Consider the following 18,769-nt stretch of genomic DNA (forward strand, 5'->3'; position numbering starts at 1 on the left):
CAAGGGAGGGAGGAGAGAGGGACAGAGCTAGGGAGGAGAGAGGGACGGAGCTCGGGAGGGAGGGAGGAGAGAGGGACGGAACTCGGGAGGGAGGAGAGAGACAAAGGAGAGAGGGACGGAGCTCGGGAGGGAGGAGAGAAAGACGGAGCTAGGGAGGGAGGAGAGAAGGACGGAGCTAGGGAGGGAGGAGAGTGACGGAGCTCGGGAGGGAGGAGAGTGACGGAGTAAGGGAGGGAAGAAAGAGGGACGGAGCTCTGGATATATATATATTTTTTTTACCTTTATTTCACTAGGCAAGTCAGGGACAGAGGAGAGAGTGATGGAGCTAGGGACAGAGGAGAGAGTGACGGAGCTAGGGACAGAGGAGAGAGTGATGGAACTTGGGACAGAGGAGAGAGTGACGGAGCTAGGGAGGGAGGAGAGAGTGATGAAGCTAGGGACAGAGGAGAGAGTGACGGAGCTAGGGAGGGAGGAAAGAGTGACAGAGGAGAGAGTGGCGGCACTAGGGACAGAGGAGAGAGTGATGGAGCTAGGGACAGAGGAGAGAGTGACGGAGCTAGGGACAGAGGAGAGAGTGATGGAACTTGGGACAGAGGAGAGAGTGACGGAGCTAGGGAGGGAGGAGAGTGATGAAGCTAGGGACAGAGGAGAGAGTGACGGAGCTAGGGAGGGAGGAGAGAGTGACAGAGGAGAGAGTGGCGGCGCTAGGGACAGAGGAGAGAGTGACGGAGCTAGGGACAGAGGAGAGAGTGACGGAGCTAGGGAGGGAGGAGAGAGTGATGAAGCTAGGGACAGAGGAGAGAGTGACGGAGCTAGGGAGGGAGGAAAGAGTGACAGAGGAGAGAGTGGCGGCACTAGGGACAGAGGAGAGAGTGATGGAGCTAGGGACAGAGGAGAGAGTGACGGAGCTAGGGAGGGAGGAGAGTGACAGAGGAGAGAGGGACGAAGCTAGGGGCAGATACAAAAGCCCTAGAAGGCCAGAGAGAAGACCCCTGCCAGGCGCTAGCACTAACTACCTGGCTAATCAAAAGAAGTGGTTTGAAGGTCAGATCCAGGATAGGGCTAACTGGGTACGGCTGGAATATCACTAAACATATGGACATTGTAAAGACCACTTAGCTTATCTAAACTATGCACAAACTTCCCTTTAGACTTTGTTACAAAACTTGAACTATAACTAATCTCAGCCCATAGCCTCAGAATCCATCACACTGCCCTCAGCATGGAGAGGAGATCGCTGGTAGTGAGAGACAATGTACTGTATGTATGTATCCGTGTATGTATGTATGTATGTATCCGGGTACCCTGTATGTATCCGGGTACCCTGTATGTATCCGGGTACCCTGTATGTATCCGGGTACCCTGTATGTATCCGGGTACCCTGTATGTATCCGGGTACCCTGTATGTATCCGGGTACGCTGTATGTATCCGGGTACCCTGTATGTATCCGGGTACCCTGTATGTCTCCGGGTACCCTGTATGTCTCCGGGTACCCTGTATGTCTCCGGGTACCCTGTATGTATCCGGGTACCCTGTATGTCTCCGGGTACCCTGTATGTATCCGGGTACCCTGTATGTATCCGGGCACCCTGTATGTCTCCGGGTACATGTTTGTTTGCTCTGTTGGGGATCCTCCTCATCATAATGCTATAGCTTGATGTCACGCTTCCATTTGAATGCTGCTGCCTTGTTTTAATCCGACTAAAATCAACAGGGAGCCCAACCCCTTAACGGCAGGAGCAGCAGCATATAAACCCAAGAGAACAAAAGCCCTTTATGATCGACCCACCACTGGTGCACTCCACATCCCCATGTTCCTAATATGTATTCATGTCACCCACTTAGCCACTACAGGGAACTCCTACAGGCCATGTTCAGTTGTCCAATGTTTTCTAATGTTGCAGATAGAAATGCCATGAATAGAGCCAATGCGCTTCCTTATTCTACTACATGTCAGAGGCATATTTCTTCAACATAACATATTGCTATCTGAACGTTCCAAAACATTGCGTCCTGCTGAACACACCTGGCTTCTCTAACACGTGTTCATAGTGAGAAGCCGTTTCCCAGGGCCGACTGAATGAAGCAAACAAATCATTCTACTATGGCTGTTCCCTCAGATTCCATCCATTCAGCTCCCTTCTGTTCCGTTCTACTGTGATGTAAATAACGGATGATATCATTGAACCTGACGCCTTTAGGGAAATCCGGTGGATCATACATTATATCCTAGTTTCTTCAGTCGCATGACAGTTAAACACAGTTACCACAACTAGCTGAAAACTATGTTTCAGAAAGGCAACGTAATGTAGACTTATCGGGTGGATGGACCTTTCATACAACAACTGGGTTTAAACCAGTCTTAACTCAATAACACTGTAGCTATATGATGTATTTAAAAAAACATCATTATCTATTACACGTGAACAACATTTTAACTTTGCATTTCCACTATGTTCAGCACTATATCTGGTAGAATTGGAATCTGGTCGGTTGATATCTACTGAAATAAGCTACAACACGTTGATACGAGACGGTACATAATATAATGTGATAGGAGATGCTATAATGTGATAGGAGAGGAAAAACCACAGTGTTGGTGACGACACACCAAGTTCTCTGTTGAGAGATTTGCCTCGACCCAGGTGTTTTATTTTCATGTTCTACTACAGTGTAACAGAGGCCATAGGACATTATTGTGAAATTGCATTGGACAAAAGGTGCACCCCTGCATTCCCTGCTACCTGAGTGCACAGCACCACTAAGTAACCCAGCCTCAGCCCCGTAGAGGCTGACACAATCTCCACACAACAACGGGGACATAGAAATAGAATCTAGAATGCTATTTCTAATACCGCTTATTGAACACAATTTGAAAAAGCACCACAGTGTAAGTAACAGGGCATGGAGTTGGAGATAACACAATAGATTCCCGGGGGGGGGGGTGCATGGGCCCACACACTAGCCTAAAGGCGCACACACACACACACACACACACACACGTCAAGCTAATTGAGGGTATGACAACTTTATAAGGTTGAAGAGAATGCTATTGCATATAAGACAAATGTTTTTAATCAGGTGTCTTTCTCCAACTGCTAAATGACACTGGCAGATAGATATTATAGAGGGTTACAGTGTGTGTGTGTGTGTGTGTGTGTGTGAGAGAGACAGAGAGAGAGAGACAGAGAGACAGAGACAGAGAGAGAGACAGAGAGACAGAGAAAGAGAGCGAGTGAGCATTTGGGTATTAGGTTGTGGGGTTCACCTACTGTAACAAAACAAGCTGACAGTACTCTCCTAAGAGCTGCACGGTTACAATAACCACAGTCTTCCTTTAGCAGTAGAACAGACAGATCCATCTGTTCCTCCGTAAGCATGTGTACATGAGTCTTTTTAAAACAACAATCCGTTGACATAATAAAATGGCAGTTTTAGATCATCTGGGTCAGGGATGGGCAACGATGATGATGGTGGGGAGGTCTACGTACACACATCCATACCCCCACACCGCGAGCAAAACATTCTTGACAGACGAGAGAGATTTTTTAAAATGTGAGTTTCGTACAATTCTAGACATTTGCCATAGGGTGGAGAGAAGATTTTGATGTTTTGCATCTAATTTCCTGCAATTCTAGACATTTTCCATAGGGTGGAGAGAAATGTTTGCAGGATTTAATATGATATATCTGAGTGAGACTGACTAACAAAATCAATGGAGGGGCCCCCGGCCAGTAATTCCACCATCATAACAAGTCTAGATAACTGGCCGCTAAACATTTTAGCTGATATAGGCTAATTGAGTGAGTATGAGTGACTGACATAAGAGAGAAACTGCTGATGCACAACCACATGTTGAAATTGCACCTGATGTATTCTACTATTCTAACTCCCAACAGGAAGTTGAGACCCGACTGAGTTCCCCCAAAAATGTATCCGAGGGCCTTCAGAAGGGGGGCAGTGGGCTACCAGGGGCCCATCACTGATCTAAATATAGTTTAATCTTGCAGAAACTCCAATGACATTATTTAAAAGCACAGTGACTTTGAATGTGCGACCGAGGCCATACCATGTCAACAACATTGGTTTAGCCTGCACTTGAATGAATGATACAACACTGAAACTATGGTCACCCTTCTTGGCGTTATACTGAACTTGTCCATTGGGTGGAGGATAGATTTTTAAAGTGGATAACATTTAACTTAATAAACAGTCAAATCAGAGCTCCATCTACATAAACATTCTGATAAAAAGACAAAAATAGAAAAGGGTTGAGAGATATAAAGGCTATATAATCCCGGAGGAGGTACGGAGGAAGTTGGGTTGTGAACAGAGTGGGTTTACTAGTGTGTTTATATAGCTGGTGTTGGACTGTGTGTTGACTTCTTTCTTCGTGTGTACTTCTTTGACCTTGTTATATTGACCTTCATATAAGAGTTTCAGGCTGTGTCCCGAAATGTGCATACTCCCATTCATGGATTTAAAAGCATAGGATTGGTGTAAAAACTGGCAGGAGAGAGTTCACACCATTGTTAAATCCATGAGCGGAAATCTGCAAGTCCACACTTGCGGTGCGCAGCCTTAGAACAGCCAGAGTGTCTGAGCTAACAGACAGAGAGAACTAGCTGGGTGACAACAGAGTGATTCCATAAGAGTTCATAATCCACCACGTACAGTAATGCCCCGCGTCCAAGTGAGTCAACCTCCCGCGTCCAAGCCAACCAGGTGGCCAGTCTCATCAGGAGGAAGTGGAGTGGGTGAGGACAGCCAGGTCCACATAACCAATCAGGGAGCTGCACCAGTGGACCGGCCTCTGCCACCCATCAATCACACAGTTTCTTACTACTTATGAAGCCCATAGAGTGATGTGCTGGCCGAGCTGGAGTGAGTGCAGTGTGCCGAGTTAAAGAAATCTCCCAAAAAGCTTCCCATTTTCCAACAAGGAGGTCTGGGCTGGACCGGTCACAGTATGGTACAGGTGATGTTACCATGCTTACTTCACCACTTCACCAATATTCTCTCAGACCTGGAAGGTCAACACAAGAGTGAGTAGGGTGAGAGAGAGTGAGATGTTCACCCCGACCCAACAGGAACTGCCACATACTGCCTTTGCAAGTGTTCATTCACGTCACACACATACAATAAAAGTTCTTGCTTCACTTTTGGTATTGGAAAGGAAAGGGAAAATTGAGCGGATACCCTCCATCTTGTAGGGGACCTACGGGCTTTGGTAAAGTATGGCGCCCGTAAACAAACCGCTAGAAATACAAACTAACTCCGGATGGAAGAAGAGGGGAACTTGTATGCAGACCCATTTTAAGTCGGTTGATCGTTTTGCCCCAAAGTGTGTGGGAGGGGTGTAATGTTTTGAGTTCTTAGTGAGCAAAAACAGTCCTTTTTGTGCTTTCAATACACCAATAAGAATAGATACAGAGAAATAACAACATTCGGGAAAATGGCACCTAAAAAAAAATAAAAAATACACTTTTTGGTTGCAAGTAAATATCATGTGACCAAAACCCTCACTGTAAATAACTATATTGAAATGTTTCCTTTCTTTTGATCAACACTCCCTGAAAGAAAATGACCCTTTTTAGCTTCAGTCAACTGGATATATATATATAAAATGTAGATAGAAAACTGTGTGGGCCTGTGTTGCGGTTGTGATGCAGTGTTGGGGTGTAGGGCTCATTGCTGCTGGCAAGGTTGGTCTGTTCTGCACCCCGAATGTGTATTTGTATTTTTGCTGTTGTTGCATTGATCCATTTAACCCCACTAGGGGGTGCTATCCACCCCTCCCTCTTCCCCCTGCCGAGTCCAGACACAAGATACATTCCCTGGGGTGAGGACGGGGAAGAGAGGGGGCCTGTGGTTGTAGAGATCCAGAGCACCCAGTAGAAGAAGCAGGCCAGTGGGGAAAGAAGGAGTCTACATGGGAAACAATGATTTTCCCCCTTCTCTTTTTATTATGACCTTCTCTCAAAGCCAAAAAAGCCCAATCTCAATTTAAAAAAAATATTGAGACGTTCTGGAACAAAATTTGCCTCTTCTCTGGTCCCTTCAACTGACCTGACAATTAGGTCCGAGATTATATTTGTTCCCCGGTTGGAAGTCTTGGGAGGGAGCTGGAGTTCTTGGGATATACTCAGAACAGTAGGAGGCTCCACCCCCTTGGTCCTGCTGGGGTGGGGCAGGAGGGGTTGGGGTGGAGTGGACCAGGACTGTAGAAGGGTGTGACAACGCATGCGTAGGACGGGAACAGAACGGAGCACCCCTGGTTCCCACGGGGAACCCTCACGGTTGGTCGGTTACTTGGTTGGTTCAGTCGGTAAATCTCTGGCAGGCTTTCTTCCATCTGCAGGCAGTGCACCACATGTCCCTGTTCTCCATTCCGTACACTTTACGACACTTCTTACCCTCACCACGGGACTTACGGCTGGAGAGATGAGAATATGGTCAAATATGTTTGTTAACACTGACTGGTTTATAATGAGAGAAAACATCCAAAATGTTGATCATTGATGTATAGTTTATACAAGTGGGGAAAACACAAAACATGGTTCTGGTAAGTTGCTTCATTCTAATGGAAGACATGGTTGCCATCTCTACATATGGATTCAATGTGGGTTTCCTGTGATTTCAGGATGCCTGAAGCTCAGGGGCCATCAGTAAAAGTTCAGCTGGTAAAGGTCATCGGTACCTGAGTGAGCCAGTGGCTCTGGGAGGGGAGGAGAGGACTGCTATTGTCTGGGACCGCTGTTCCCCAAAGCTCTGTGTCCGACTGTGGGTGGGAGATGCCTGGAGAGAGGGAAACAGAATAGGACCAGAGCCATCAGAACACAGAAATAGACAGAGAACATTCATTTGAATACAGGCAAAAGACAACAGAAAACCACTGGTATGCTTGAGAGGCTGTGTGTGTGTGTGTGTGTGTGTGTGTGTGTGTGTGTGTGTGTGTGTGTGTGTGTGTGTGTGTGTGTGTGTGTGTGTGTGTGTGTGTGTGTGTGTGTGTGTGTGTGTGTGTGTGTGTGTGTGTGTGTGTGTGTGGTGTGTGTGTGTGTGTGTGTGGTGTGTGTGAGACTGTGTGAATCCCTGTATGTGCACGTTTGTGTGTTTCTTCTACTCACAGCAGTGCCAGTGAAGGTGACAGGTGGTGACTGCCAGGAGATACTGAAGGTCGAGCTGCTGCTGGGGGTGAAGGAGGTGGAGGCAGCAGAGCCTGAGGCAGCAGAGCCTGAGGCAGCAGAGCCTGAGGCAGCAGAGCCAGAGAAGGGAATGGTGACTGGAGCTGTGGCCTGGGGAGGGGAGGGACAGCCACAAGTCAGTCACACCTTTAAAGACCAGTGTGAAGCACCCACAAGGTCAGTCAATTAACAAATCAATCAATCAATGGACCTATCAACCAATACGCCAATCAAACAATCAAACCAACCAAGTCAAGCACTCAATCAATTCAATTGAATTGCAAATACTATAAGCACTTCGCTACTTTGGAGATCAGAAGGTGTGGCCAGTAGTTTTGTGGGTGCATTTCTCACTTGGTAAGCGTGCTCTGCGTGGATGAGGTAGAGAGCGCTGGGGGCAGAGCGACTGAGGGGCGTGCTGTTGGAGTGGGTGTGGCTGTGATTATCCTTGTTCCCATTGGTCCCGTTGCTGCCTTCTGCAGGGGGTCGTCTGTGGTGGTCATGGGGGGGAGAGATGGGGGAGAGTACGGAGGGGGAGACGGGGGACAGGCTGCTCAGACCGTCAGCGACTGAGTCTGTGTTGAGTTTGATCTCCGAGTAGTAGAAATCCTCCTCTCCGTCACTGCAGTCAGAGTCACAGTTACGCCTGTGGGAGAGGAAAGGGTTAAAACTAGGAATGTTAATATCAGCATTTATCTTTGATTAGATGAGCCCTGTCTTGTCATTACAGAGAAATGATGATTGGGGAAGTTTGCTGGTCCCATGACTAATATCAGGTTATGAACTACCGAATCTGATCATGTTCATAAAGTGAATGACAGAGAAACTAAAGCTAGCACATTGAGATGGATAATTGTTTCCCATTTTGAAGTAGACAATTTTCTTTCTCACGATTGGATGATCCCTCCTGACGATCTGGTTGGACATGACTCCAACAGGGTCACCAGGAGTGATCAGCCAATGAAGTTGGAAGTCCCACCCAGTTGACTACATTAAAATGGTGGAAGCCCTCAATGGCGTTGCCAGGCCTTTTGGCCATCAGAGGCCTCTATCATTCTTTATGAGCAAACTTCATCAGAGATCGCCTGGGGAGAGCTGGCTCTGAAATGTGTCATTATGTCTCCCTCATCCCCATTGTAGCACAGACAGTAGACCTTACCATCACAGGCCTGGCAAACAAACTGTTCTGTCTGTCAGGGAAGTGGGGTGGCGGTCTTTAAAGGTATCTCTGTTGTGAGTACCACTGTGGTTATTATTGTGCTTTAATTGACTGAGTGTAAATGTCATCTGTGTGATAACATTGTTCGGTTCTGTCCTCATTTATCCCTGGCCTGTCACGTTGTGCCAAGTGGAGAAAATGTTACCATGGTGATAATACCACAAGGATTAATCTGCTGTTGTGTTTTGACAATCCCAGTGAAAGGAGGTGCCCAAGGTTCAGCTGGACCGCTGCCAGCCAGGTTATATTTGAGATTATTCAAAGTAGCCACCCTTTGCCTCGATGACAGCTTTGCAAACGCTTAACATTCTCTCAACCAGCTTCATGAGGTAGTCACCTGGAATGCATTTCAATTAACAGGTGAGCCTGGTTAAGGGTTCATTTGTGGAATTAATGTCCTTCTTAATGCATTTGAGCCAATCAGTTGTGTTGTGACATGGTAAGGGTCACAAAGACCAAGTCCATATTATGGCAAGAACAGCACAAATAAGCAAAGAGAAATTAGTCCATTATTACTTTAAGACATGAAGGTCAATCAATCCGGAATATTTCAAGAACTTTGAATGTTTCTCCAAGTGCAGTGGCAAAAACTATCAAGCTCTATGATGAAACTGTCTATCATGAGGACCGCCACAGGAAAGGAAGACCCAGAATTACCTCTGCATCAGAGGATACGTTCATTATTTAGCCCCAGAAATTGCAGCCCAAATAAATGCTTGTATGTAACAGACACATCTCAACATCAACTGTTCAGAGGAGACAGCGTGAATCAGGTCGTCATGGTCGAAATTGCTGCAAAGAAACCACTACTAAAGAACACCAATAAGAAGAAGAGACTTGCTTGGGCCAAGAAAAACGAGCAATGGACATTAGACCAGTGGAAATCTGTCATTTGGTCTGATGAGTCCAAATTTGAGATTTTTGGTTGCAACTTTGTGAGACGCAGAGAATGTGAACGAATGAACTTGCATGTGTGGTTCCCACCATGAATGATGAAGGAGGTGTGATGGTGTGGGGGTGCTTTACTGGTGACTGTCTGATTCATTTCGAATTCAAGGCACACTTAACCAGCATGGCTACCACAGCATTCTGCAGCGATACGCCATCCCATCTGGTTTACAATTTGTGAGACTGTAATTTGTTTTTCAAAAGGACAATGATGATCCAGAACACACTTCCACACCTCCAGATCCTCAAAAGATTCTACAGCTGCACCATCGAGAGCATCCTGACGGGTTGCATCACTACCTGGTATGGCAACTGCTCGGCCTCCGACCGAGTCGGACCACAGAGTGAAGGAAAAGCAGCCAACAAGTGCTCAGCATATGTGGGAACTCCTTCAGGACTGTTGGAAAAGCTTTCCTTATGAAGCTGGTCGAAATAATGCCAAGTATGTGCAAAGCTGTCGTCAAGGCAAAGGTTGGATACTTTGATGATTCTCAAATATAAAATATGTTTTGATTTGTTTAACACTTTTTTGGTTACTACATGATTCCATATGTGTTATTTCATAGTTTTGATGTCTTCACTATTATTCTACAATATGGAAAATAGTACAAATACAGAAAAACCCTTGAATGAGTAGGTGTTCTAAAACTGTTGACCTGTACTGTATACATGTCAGAGAGAGGATAACAGAGAAGAGTAAAAAAAGTGTACGGGAGAGAGTGAGTGATGTCTATGTGTATAACAGTATGTGTCTTACCCCAGGTGAACGGTCCGGATGTGTCTCTGTATCCCAGCAGCTGTGCTCAGAACCTTCCCACAGTTTTTCCACAGACACTTAAACATCACCTTCATGGAGTTCTGTACATTACACACAGGAGGAAAGACAGAACGACATTCAACATCAGACACTTCACCCTTTTCTCACGCACTCAAAATCTAATTTTATTTGTCACAAGCGCCGAATACAACTGGTGTAGACTTTACCGTGAAATAGTAACACAAGAGGAATCAAATACACAAGAATGGAGCTGTATACAGGGAGTACTAGATCAATGTGGAGCTATATACAGGGAGTACTAGATCAATGTGGAGCTATATACAGGGAGTACTAGATCAATGTGGAGCTATATACAGGGAGTACTAGATCAATGTGGAGCTATATACAGGGAGTACTAGATCAATGTGGAGCTATATACAGGGAGTTCTAGATCAATGTGGAGCTATATACAGGGTGTATCAGTACCAGATCAATGTGGAGCTATATACAGGGAGTACTAGATCAATGTGGAGCTATATACAGGGAGTACTAGATCAATGTGGAGCTATATACAGGGAGTACTAGATCAATGTGGAGCTATATACAGGGTGTATCAGTACCAGATCAATGTGGAGCTATATACAGGGAGTACTAGATCAATGTGGAGCTATATACAGGGAGTACTAGATCAATGTGGAGCTATATACAGGGAGTACTAGATCAATGTGGAGCTATATACAGGGAGTACTAGATCAATGTGGAGCTATATACAGGGAGTACTAGATCAATGTGGAGCTATATACAGGGAGTACTAGATCAATGTGGAGCTATATACAGGGAGTACTAGATCAATGTGGAGCTATATACAGGGAGTACTAGATCAATGTGGAGCTATATACAGGGAGTACTAGATCAATGTGGAGCTATATACAGGGTGTATCAGTACCAGATCAATGTGGAGCTATATACAGGGAGTACTAGATCAATGTGGAGCTATATACAGGGAGTACTAGATCAATGTGGAGCTATATACAGGGTGTATCAGTACCAGATCAATGTGGAGCTATATACAGGGAGTACTAGATCAATGTGGAGCTATATACAGGGAGTACTAGATCAATGTGGAGCTATATACAGGGTGTATCAGTACCAGATCAATGTGGAGCTATATACAGGGAGTACTAGATCAATGTGGAGCTATATACAGGGTGTATCAGTACCAGATCAATGTGGAGCTATATACAGGGAGTACTAGATCAATGTGGAGCTATATACAGGGTGTATCAGTACCAGATCAATGTGGAGCTATATACAGGGAGTACTAGATCAATGTGGAGCTATATACAGGGTGCACCAGTACCAGATCAATGTGGAGTTGTATACAGAGAGCACCAGTACCAGATCAATGTGGAGCTGTATACAGAGAGTACCAGTACCAGATCAATGTGGAGCTATATACAAGGAGCACCAATACCAGATCACTATGCAGGGATGCGAGGTATTTCAGATAGATCAGATAGATATGTACATGAAGGCAGGGTAAAGTGACTAGGCTTCAGGATAGATAATACAAGTCAAATAAAGAACAGAGTAGCAGCAACAAATGATTTAAAAGTGTGTGCGAGCATGTTGTGTGTATGTATGTGTTTGTGTTGTCGCTGTATATGTGTGTGGGTTTTGTGTCATTGTACCTCCCTTACAGAGAAACAGAGTGGTAAGAGCTCTGCCATTCATCCCATTCTCCATTAGTCAAACTGACATGTGGCCAGGGACTCCCACCAACCCACCTGTCTGCCCCATTCAGTCTGAGGAGGCTGGTGTAACTTGCGGGGTGGTGAGAGGAGAGCGAAGGAGGAGGTCTGCGTGTGTGTGTGCCTCCAGTTGAAAGCTGTTGGGCCTGATGAGGATAGACGTGTCTTAATGCTCTGATCCCTCGTCATAGATCTTTATGATGGGTGTCAGGTGGCCGTCTATTTGGCCATTGTTCAGGACATTCATTTCATTTACAACAGAAGATGTTTTACATTTTTTCTTCCTGATGCCAAATAATACACTCATCATCATCTCCTGCTTGTGTGTGTGTGTGTGTGTGTGTGTGTGTGTGTGTGTGTGTGTGTGTGTGTTGGTCCTTCGGTAACAAAACCCCTGTGCAGTTCCACATTCCAGCAGCACACAGTTAATTAAAAGAGAGCTGGTGAACGAGCAGCATTGTGTTTGACTCAGAGGAGGACAAGAAGAGCAACACTTGGCTCCAGTTGTCATGGGTGATTATTTCACATGTAACCTGGGGGAAGTTTTCTGAAAATATGGGGAACAATGAAAACTAGACTTGTGTCTGAAGCCAATATGGAGAACTGGAGTCAGAAGTTGAAAGAGGAACATAACACAGGGAGACACCAGACAGACATGTCCTGTGCCCCTCCAGGAGAGGGAGAGTTCCTGTGGTGGACGGTTTTCTTCAAGCTGAGAACAGTTCATTGTTAATGACAACATATAGCCAATAATGTAATACAATAGACGAGTCTTAAACTAAAAGATATCAGCAGACTCTTTTACAGAATACCCCTTTAAAATCAAATCTGAATATATTTTATTGCACTGTTGCATGGCTCAAATCAAACTATACTCTGATATAGACTCCTCCTGTCTCCTGCTCTCCATCTACCCCTTTCTCATTCTCTTTGTGTCTGTCTCCATCTCTCAGCACACCCCCTCTAACTTTCTTTCCACCACCCCCCCATCTCCCTCTCCATCCTCTCATTCTTTAGAATCAGTATCCAATTAAGAGATGAGGGGTGCTGTGCGTCTCTCACCAGAGCTATCCTATTGATCTGATGAGACGCACGGCACCGCTCATCTCTTAATTGGATACTGATTCTAAAGAAGGAGGAGACGGAGGGACAATCTTCATGTTTGCCAGTGAAGATATTAAAATCATTAATTTCAATGTTAGATGGGCCCACGTGTGGCTGTAAAGTAATTAAGCAGGATAAATGCCTGGAGTTGCAGGGCGGGAGGTGTGTGTGGGTGTGTGTGTGTGTGTCAGTAGTCTGGGAATGGACAGCTAGACAACAGAGCTTCAGCATCCAAGAATTCCGCTCCCCTGATAAGAATGAGAGATGAAGAAAGAGGGAGAGAAATAAAGGAGGGAATATTCAGTCATTAATTCACGTAAATGAGGAGAGTGACAAAATGGTGGCCGTCAACGGAGTAAATAAATGAGAGTTGAAGCGGGAGCGTTCGGCTACTCTAAGTGGCCATAACATGCTGCTGGGTCCGCCCAATTAGTGTTCATGGTCTCCTCTAGTGGTGTTTGTGCTATGTGGTGGCTCAGAGACGACATCAGGCGTCGCCACGTGTCTAAGGATCAGTCTGTCACTTTTACCCCGTGTCCCAAATTCTACCTCAGTCAGCTGTCATCTCCCAATGTCACGGAGTTCAAGAAGGAGGTATTACATTAGCTAGCAGGAACTCCCTTCTTTTGGGACATCCTCTGTCTTGTCAAGATCACCGATACTGCAGTACAACCGCTTCTTAAATCAACCTACTACCAATTCAAAATGTACAACGGTCAGAAGTGTTTGAAACATTGATCTAATCAAGTGTTGGTTCTGTGTGGTCCTCAGAGGACCAAAATAGCATTATGTTAACTGTTTTTGGGTTATCCTATGGGTTATCCTAAGGGGTATTGAGTGTATCCACTTGTGTGGCTAGAAATGTATTTTTAGATGGTGAAATGAAATCGGTCTATCCACCTTGCGCTTGCGTGGGATTGGCTCGTCGAAGAGCAGGCTGCTGCCATCCTGTTCGTCGATGGCGTCGTCGGGGGGTGGGCCGTTGACGCTGGACATGCGGAAGGGCTTGAAGCTGTCTGCAGATAGCGGAGGGGAGGGGGTGGACGGGTTGGACTGGTCACTAGGGCCGCTCCAGCTCCAATAGCCACTACTGCTGTAACTGGAGGGGGTGAAGCCCACACCACTCTCCTTCCACGAGCCATTCAGACCCTCTGGGGGGGAGAGAGCGAGAGAGAGAGAGTCAGAAAAGTACTCAAACTTAGTACTCAACTATTTAGGACTCCTCGAAGCAACAATACAACAATTGTTGCAGTAGTTTTAATACTACTTTATTTTAAGCACGTTTCAAGTCATACTTTAAAACAAACAAGACTAAAATTCCACTAAACATTATGGAAGGCTAACCAGAGAGAACACTAAACATTATGAAAGGCTAACCAGAGAGCACACTAAACATTATGGAAGGCTAACCAGAGAACACACTAAACATTATGGAAGGCTAACCAGAGAGCACACTAAACATTATGGAAGGCTAACCAGAGAGCACACTAAACATTATGGAAGGCTAACCAGAGAACACACTAAACATTATGGAAGGCTAACCAGAGAGCACACTAAACATTATGGAAGGCTAACCAGAGAGCACACTAAACATTATGGAAGGCTAACCAGAGAGCACACTAAACATTATGGAAGGCTAACCAGAGAACACACTAAACATGGAAGGCTAACCAGAGAGCACACTAAACATTATGAAAGGCTAACCAGAGAGCACACTAAACATTATGAAAGGCTAACCAGAGAGCACACTAAACATTATGGAAGGCTAACCAGAGAGCACACTAAACATTATGGAAGGCTAACCAGAGAACACACTAAACATTATGGAAGGCTAACCAGAGAACACACAAAACATTATGGAAGGCTAACCAGAGAACACACTAAACATGGAAGGCTAACCAGAGAGCACACTAAACATTATGAAAGGCTAACCAGAGAACACACTAAGCATTATGGAAGGCTAACCAGAGAACACACTAAACATTATGGAAGGCTAACCAGAGAGCACACTAAACATTATGGAAGGCTAACCAGAGAACACACTAAACATTATGGAAGGCTAACCAGAGAACACACTAAACATTATGGAAAGCTAACCAGAGAGCACACTAAACATTATGGAAGGCTAACCAGAGAACACACTAAACATTATGGAAGGCTAACCAGAGAACACACTAAACATTATGGAAGGCTAACCAGAGAACACACTAAACATTATGGAAGGCTAACCAGAGAACACACTAAACATTATGGAAGGCTAACCAGAGAACACACTAAACATTATGGAAGGCTAACCAGAGAACACACTAAACATGGAAGGCTAACCAGAGAACACACTAAACATTATGGAAGGCTAACCAGAGAGCACACTAAACATTATGAAAGGCTAACCAGAGAGCACACTAAACATGGAAGGCTAACCAGAGAGCACGCTAAACATTATGGAAGGCTAACCAGAGAACACACTAAACATTATGGAAGGCTAACCAGAGAGCACACTAAACATGGAAGGCTAACCAGAGAGCACACTAAACATTATGGAAGGCTAACCAGAGAACACACTAAACATTATGGAAGGCTAACCAGAGAACACACTAAACATTATGGAAGGCTAACCAGAGAGCACACTAAACATTATGGAAGGCTAACCAGAGAACACACTAAACATTATGAAAGGCTAACCAGAGAACACACTAAACATTATGGAAGGCTAACCAGAGAGCACACTAAACATTATGGAAGGCTAACCAGAGAACACACTAAACATTATGGAAGGCTAACCAGAGAGCACACTAAACATGGAAGGCTAACCAGAGAGCACACTAAACATTATGGAAGGCTAACCAGAGAACACACTAAACATTATGGAAGGCTAACCAGAGAACACACTAAACATTATGGAAGGCTAACCAGAGAGCACACTAAACATTATGGAAGGCTAACCAGAGAACACACTAAACATTATGAAAGGCTAACCAGAGAACACACTAAACATTATGGAAGGCTAACCAGAGAGCACACTAAACATTATGGAAGGCTAACCAGAGAACACACTAAACATTATGGAAGGCTAACCAGAGAGCACACTAAACATTATGGAAGGCTAACCAGAGAACACACTAAACATGGAAGGCTAACCAGAGAGCACACTAAACATTATGGAAGGCTAACCAGAGAACACACTAAACATTATGGAAGGCTAACCAGAGAGCACACTAAACATTATGAAAGGCTAACCAGAGAGCACACTAAACATTATGAAAGGCTAACCAGAGAGCACACTAAACATTATGGAAGGCTAACCAGAGAACACACTAAACATTATGGAAGGCTAACCAGAGAACACACTAAACATTATGGAAGGCTAACCAGAGAGCACACTAAACATTATGGAAGGCTAACCAGAGAACACACTAAACATGGAAGGCTAACCAGAGAGCACACTAAACATTATGAAAGGCTAACCAGAGAACACACTAAGCATTATGGGAGGCTAACCAGAGAGCACACTAAACATTATGGAAGGCTAACCAGAGAACACACTAAACATTATGGAAGGCTAACCAGAGAGCACACTAAACATTATGGAAGGCTAACCAGAGAACACACTAACCATTATGGAAGGCTAACCAGAGAACACACTAAACATTATGGAAGGCTAACCAGAGAACACACTAAACATTATGGAAGGCTAACCAGAGAGCACACTAAACATGGAAGGCTAACCAGAGAGCACACTAAACATGGAAGGCTAACCAGAGAGCACACTAAACATTATGGAAGGCTAACCAGAGAACACACTAAACATTATGGAAGGCTAACTAGAGAGCACACTAAACATTATGGAAGGCTAACCAGAGAGCACACTAAACATGGAAGGCTAACCAGAGAACACACTAAACATTATGGAAGGCTAACCAGAGAGCACACTAAACATTATGAAAGGCTAACCAGAGAGCACACTAAACATGGAAGGCTAACCAGAGAGCACGCTAAACATTATGGAAGGCTATCCAGAGAACACACTAAACATTATGGAAGGCTAACCAGAGAGCACACTAAACATGGAAGGCTAACCAGAGAGCACACTAAACATTATGGAAGGCTAACCAGAGAGCACACTAAACATTATGGAAGGCTAACCAGAGAGCACACTAAACATTATGGAAGGCTAACCAGAGAACACACTAAACATTATGGAAGGCTAACCAGAGAGCACACTAAACATTATGAAAGGCTAACCAGAGAGCACACTAAACATTATGAAAGGCTAACCAGAGAGCACACTAAACATTATGGAAGGCTAACCAGAGAACACACTAAACATTATGGAAGGCTAACCAGAGAGCACACTAAACATTATGGAAGGCTAACCAGAGAGCACACTAAACATTATGGAAGGCTAACCAGAGAACACACTAAACATGGAAGGCTAACCAGAGAGCACACTAAACATTATGAAAGGCTAACCAGAGAACACACTAAGCATTATGGAAGGCTAACCAGAGAGCACACTAAACATTATGAAAGGCTAACCAGAGAACACACTAAACATTATGGAAGGCTAACCAGAGAGCACACTAAACATTATGGAAGGCTAACCAGAGAACACACTAAACATTATGGAAGGCTAACCAGAGAACACACTAAACATTATGGAAGGCTAACCAGAGAACACACTAAACATTATGGAAGGCTAACTAGAGAGCACACTAAACATTATGGAAGGCTAACCAGAGAACACACTAACCATTATGGAAGGCTAACCAGAGAACACACTAACCATTATGGAAGGCTAACCAGAGAACACACTAAACATTATGGAAGGCTAACCAGAGAACACACTAACCATTATGGAAGGCTAACCAGAGAACACACTAAACATTATGGAAGGCTAACCAGAGAACACACTAAACATTATGGAAGGCTAACCAGAGAGCACACTAAACATGGAAGGCTAACCAGAGAGCACACTAAACATGGAAGGCTAACCAGAGAGCACACTAAACATTATGGAAGGCTAACCAGAGAACACACTAAACATTATGGAAGGCTAACTAGAGAGCACACTAAACATTATGGAAGGCTAACCAGAGAACACACTAACCATTATGGAAGGCTAACCAGAGAACACACTAAACATTATGGAAGGCTAACCAGAGAGCACACTAAACATGGAAGGCTAACCAGAGAGCACACTAAACATGGAAGGCTAACCAGAGAGCACACTAAACATTATGGGAGGCTAACCAGAGAACACACTAAACATTATGGAAGGCTAACCAGAGAGCACACTAAACATTATGGAAGGCTAACCAGAGAACACACTAAACATGGAAGGCTAACCAGAGAACACACTAAACATTATGGAAGGCTAACCAGAGAGCACACTAAACATTAAGGAAGGCTAACCAGAGAACACACTAACCATTATGGAAGGCTAACCAGAGAGCACACTAAACATTATGGATGGCTAACCAGAGAACACACTAAACATTATGGAAGGCTAACCAGAGAGCACACTAAACATGGAAGGCTAACCAGAGAGCACACTAAACATGGAAGGCTAACCAGAGAGCACACTAAACATTATGAAAGGCTAACCAGAGAACACACTAAACATTATGGAAGGCTAACCAGAGAGCACACTAAACATTATGGAAGGCTAACCAGAGAACACACTAAACATTATGGAAGGCTAACCAGAGAACACACTAAACATTATGGAAGGCTAACCAGAGAACACACTAAACATTATGGAAGGCTAACTAGAGAGCACACTAAACATTATGGAAGGCTAACCAG

At 44.6% G+C, this 18,769-nt stretch overlaps 1 protein-coding gene across 1 annotated transcript in view; it reads right to left on the reverse strand.

The window, feature by feature from the left end:
• Positions 1–262: 262 nt before the first annotated feature.
• Positions 263–18,769, reverse strand: part of LOC135551908 (zinc finger protein 704-like) — a 104,204-nt gene continuing 85,697 nt past the window's right edge. The window contains exons 4-9 of the mRNA XM_064983191.1: positions 13,865–14,115; positions 10,110–10,210; positions 7,540–7,831; positions 7,129–7,296; positions 6,702–6,799; positions 263–6,437 (exon numbers count right to left, since the gene is read on the reverse strand). Of these exons, the coding sequence (XP_064839263.1) occupies positions 6,323–6,437; positions 6,702–6,799; positions 7,129–7,296; positions 7,540–7,831; positions 10,110–10,210; positions 13,865–14,115 (1,025 nt within the window). The 3' untranslated portion in view covers positions 263–6,322. The remainder of the gene's footprint in view (positions 6,438–6,701; positions 6,800–7,128; positions 7,297–7,539; positions 7,832–10,109; positions 10,211–13,864; positions 14,116–18,769) is intronic.

This window comes from Oncorhynchus masou, chromosome 13 (genome assembly GCF_036934945.1).
Source record: "Oncorhynchus masou masou isolate Uvic2021 chromosome 13, UVic_Omas_1.1, whole genome shotgun sequence".
In the NCBI taxonomy this organism is placed as follows: Eukaryota; Metazoa; Chordata; class Actinopteri; order Salmoniformes; family Salmonidae; genus Oncorhynchus; species Oncorhynchus masou.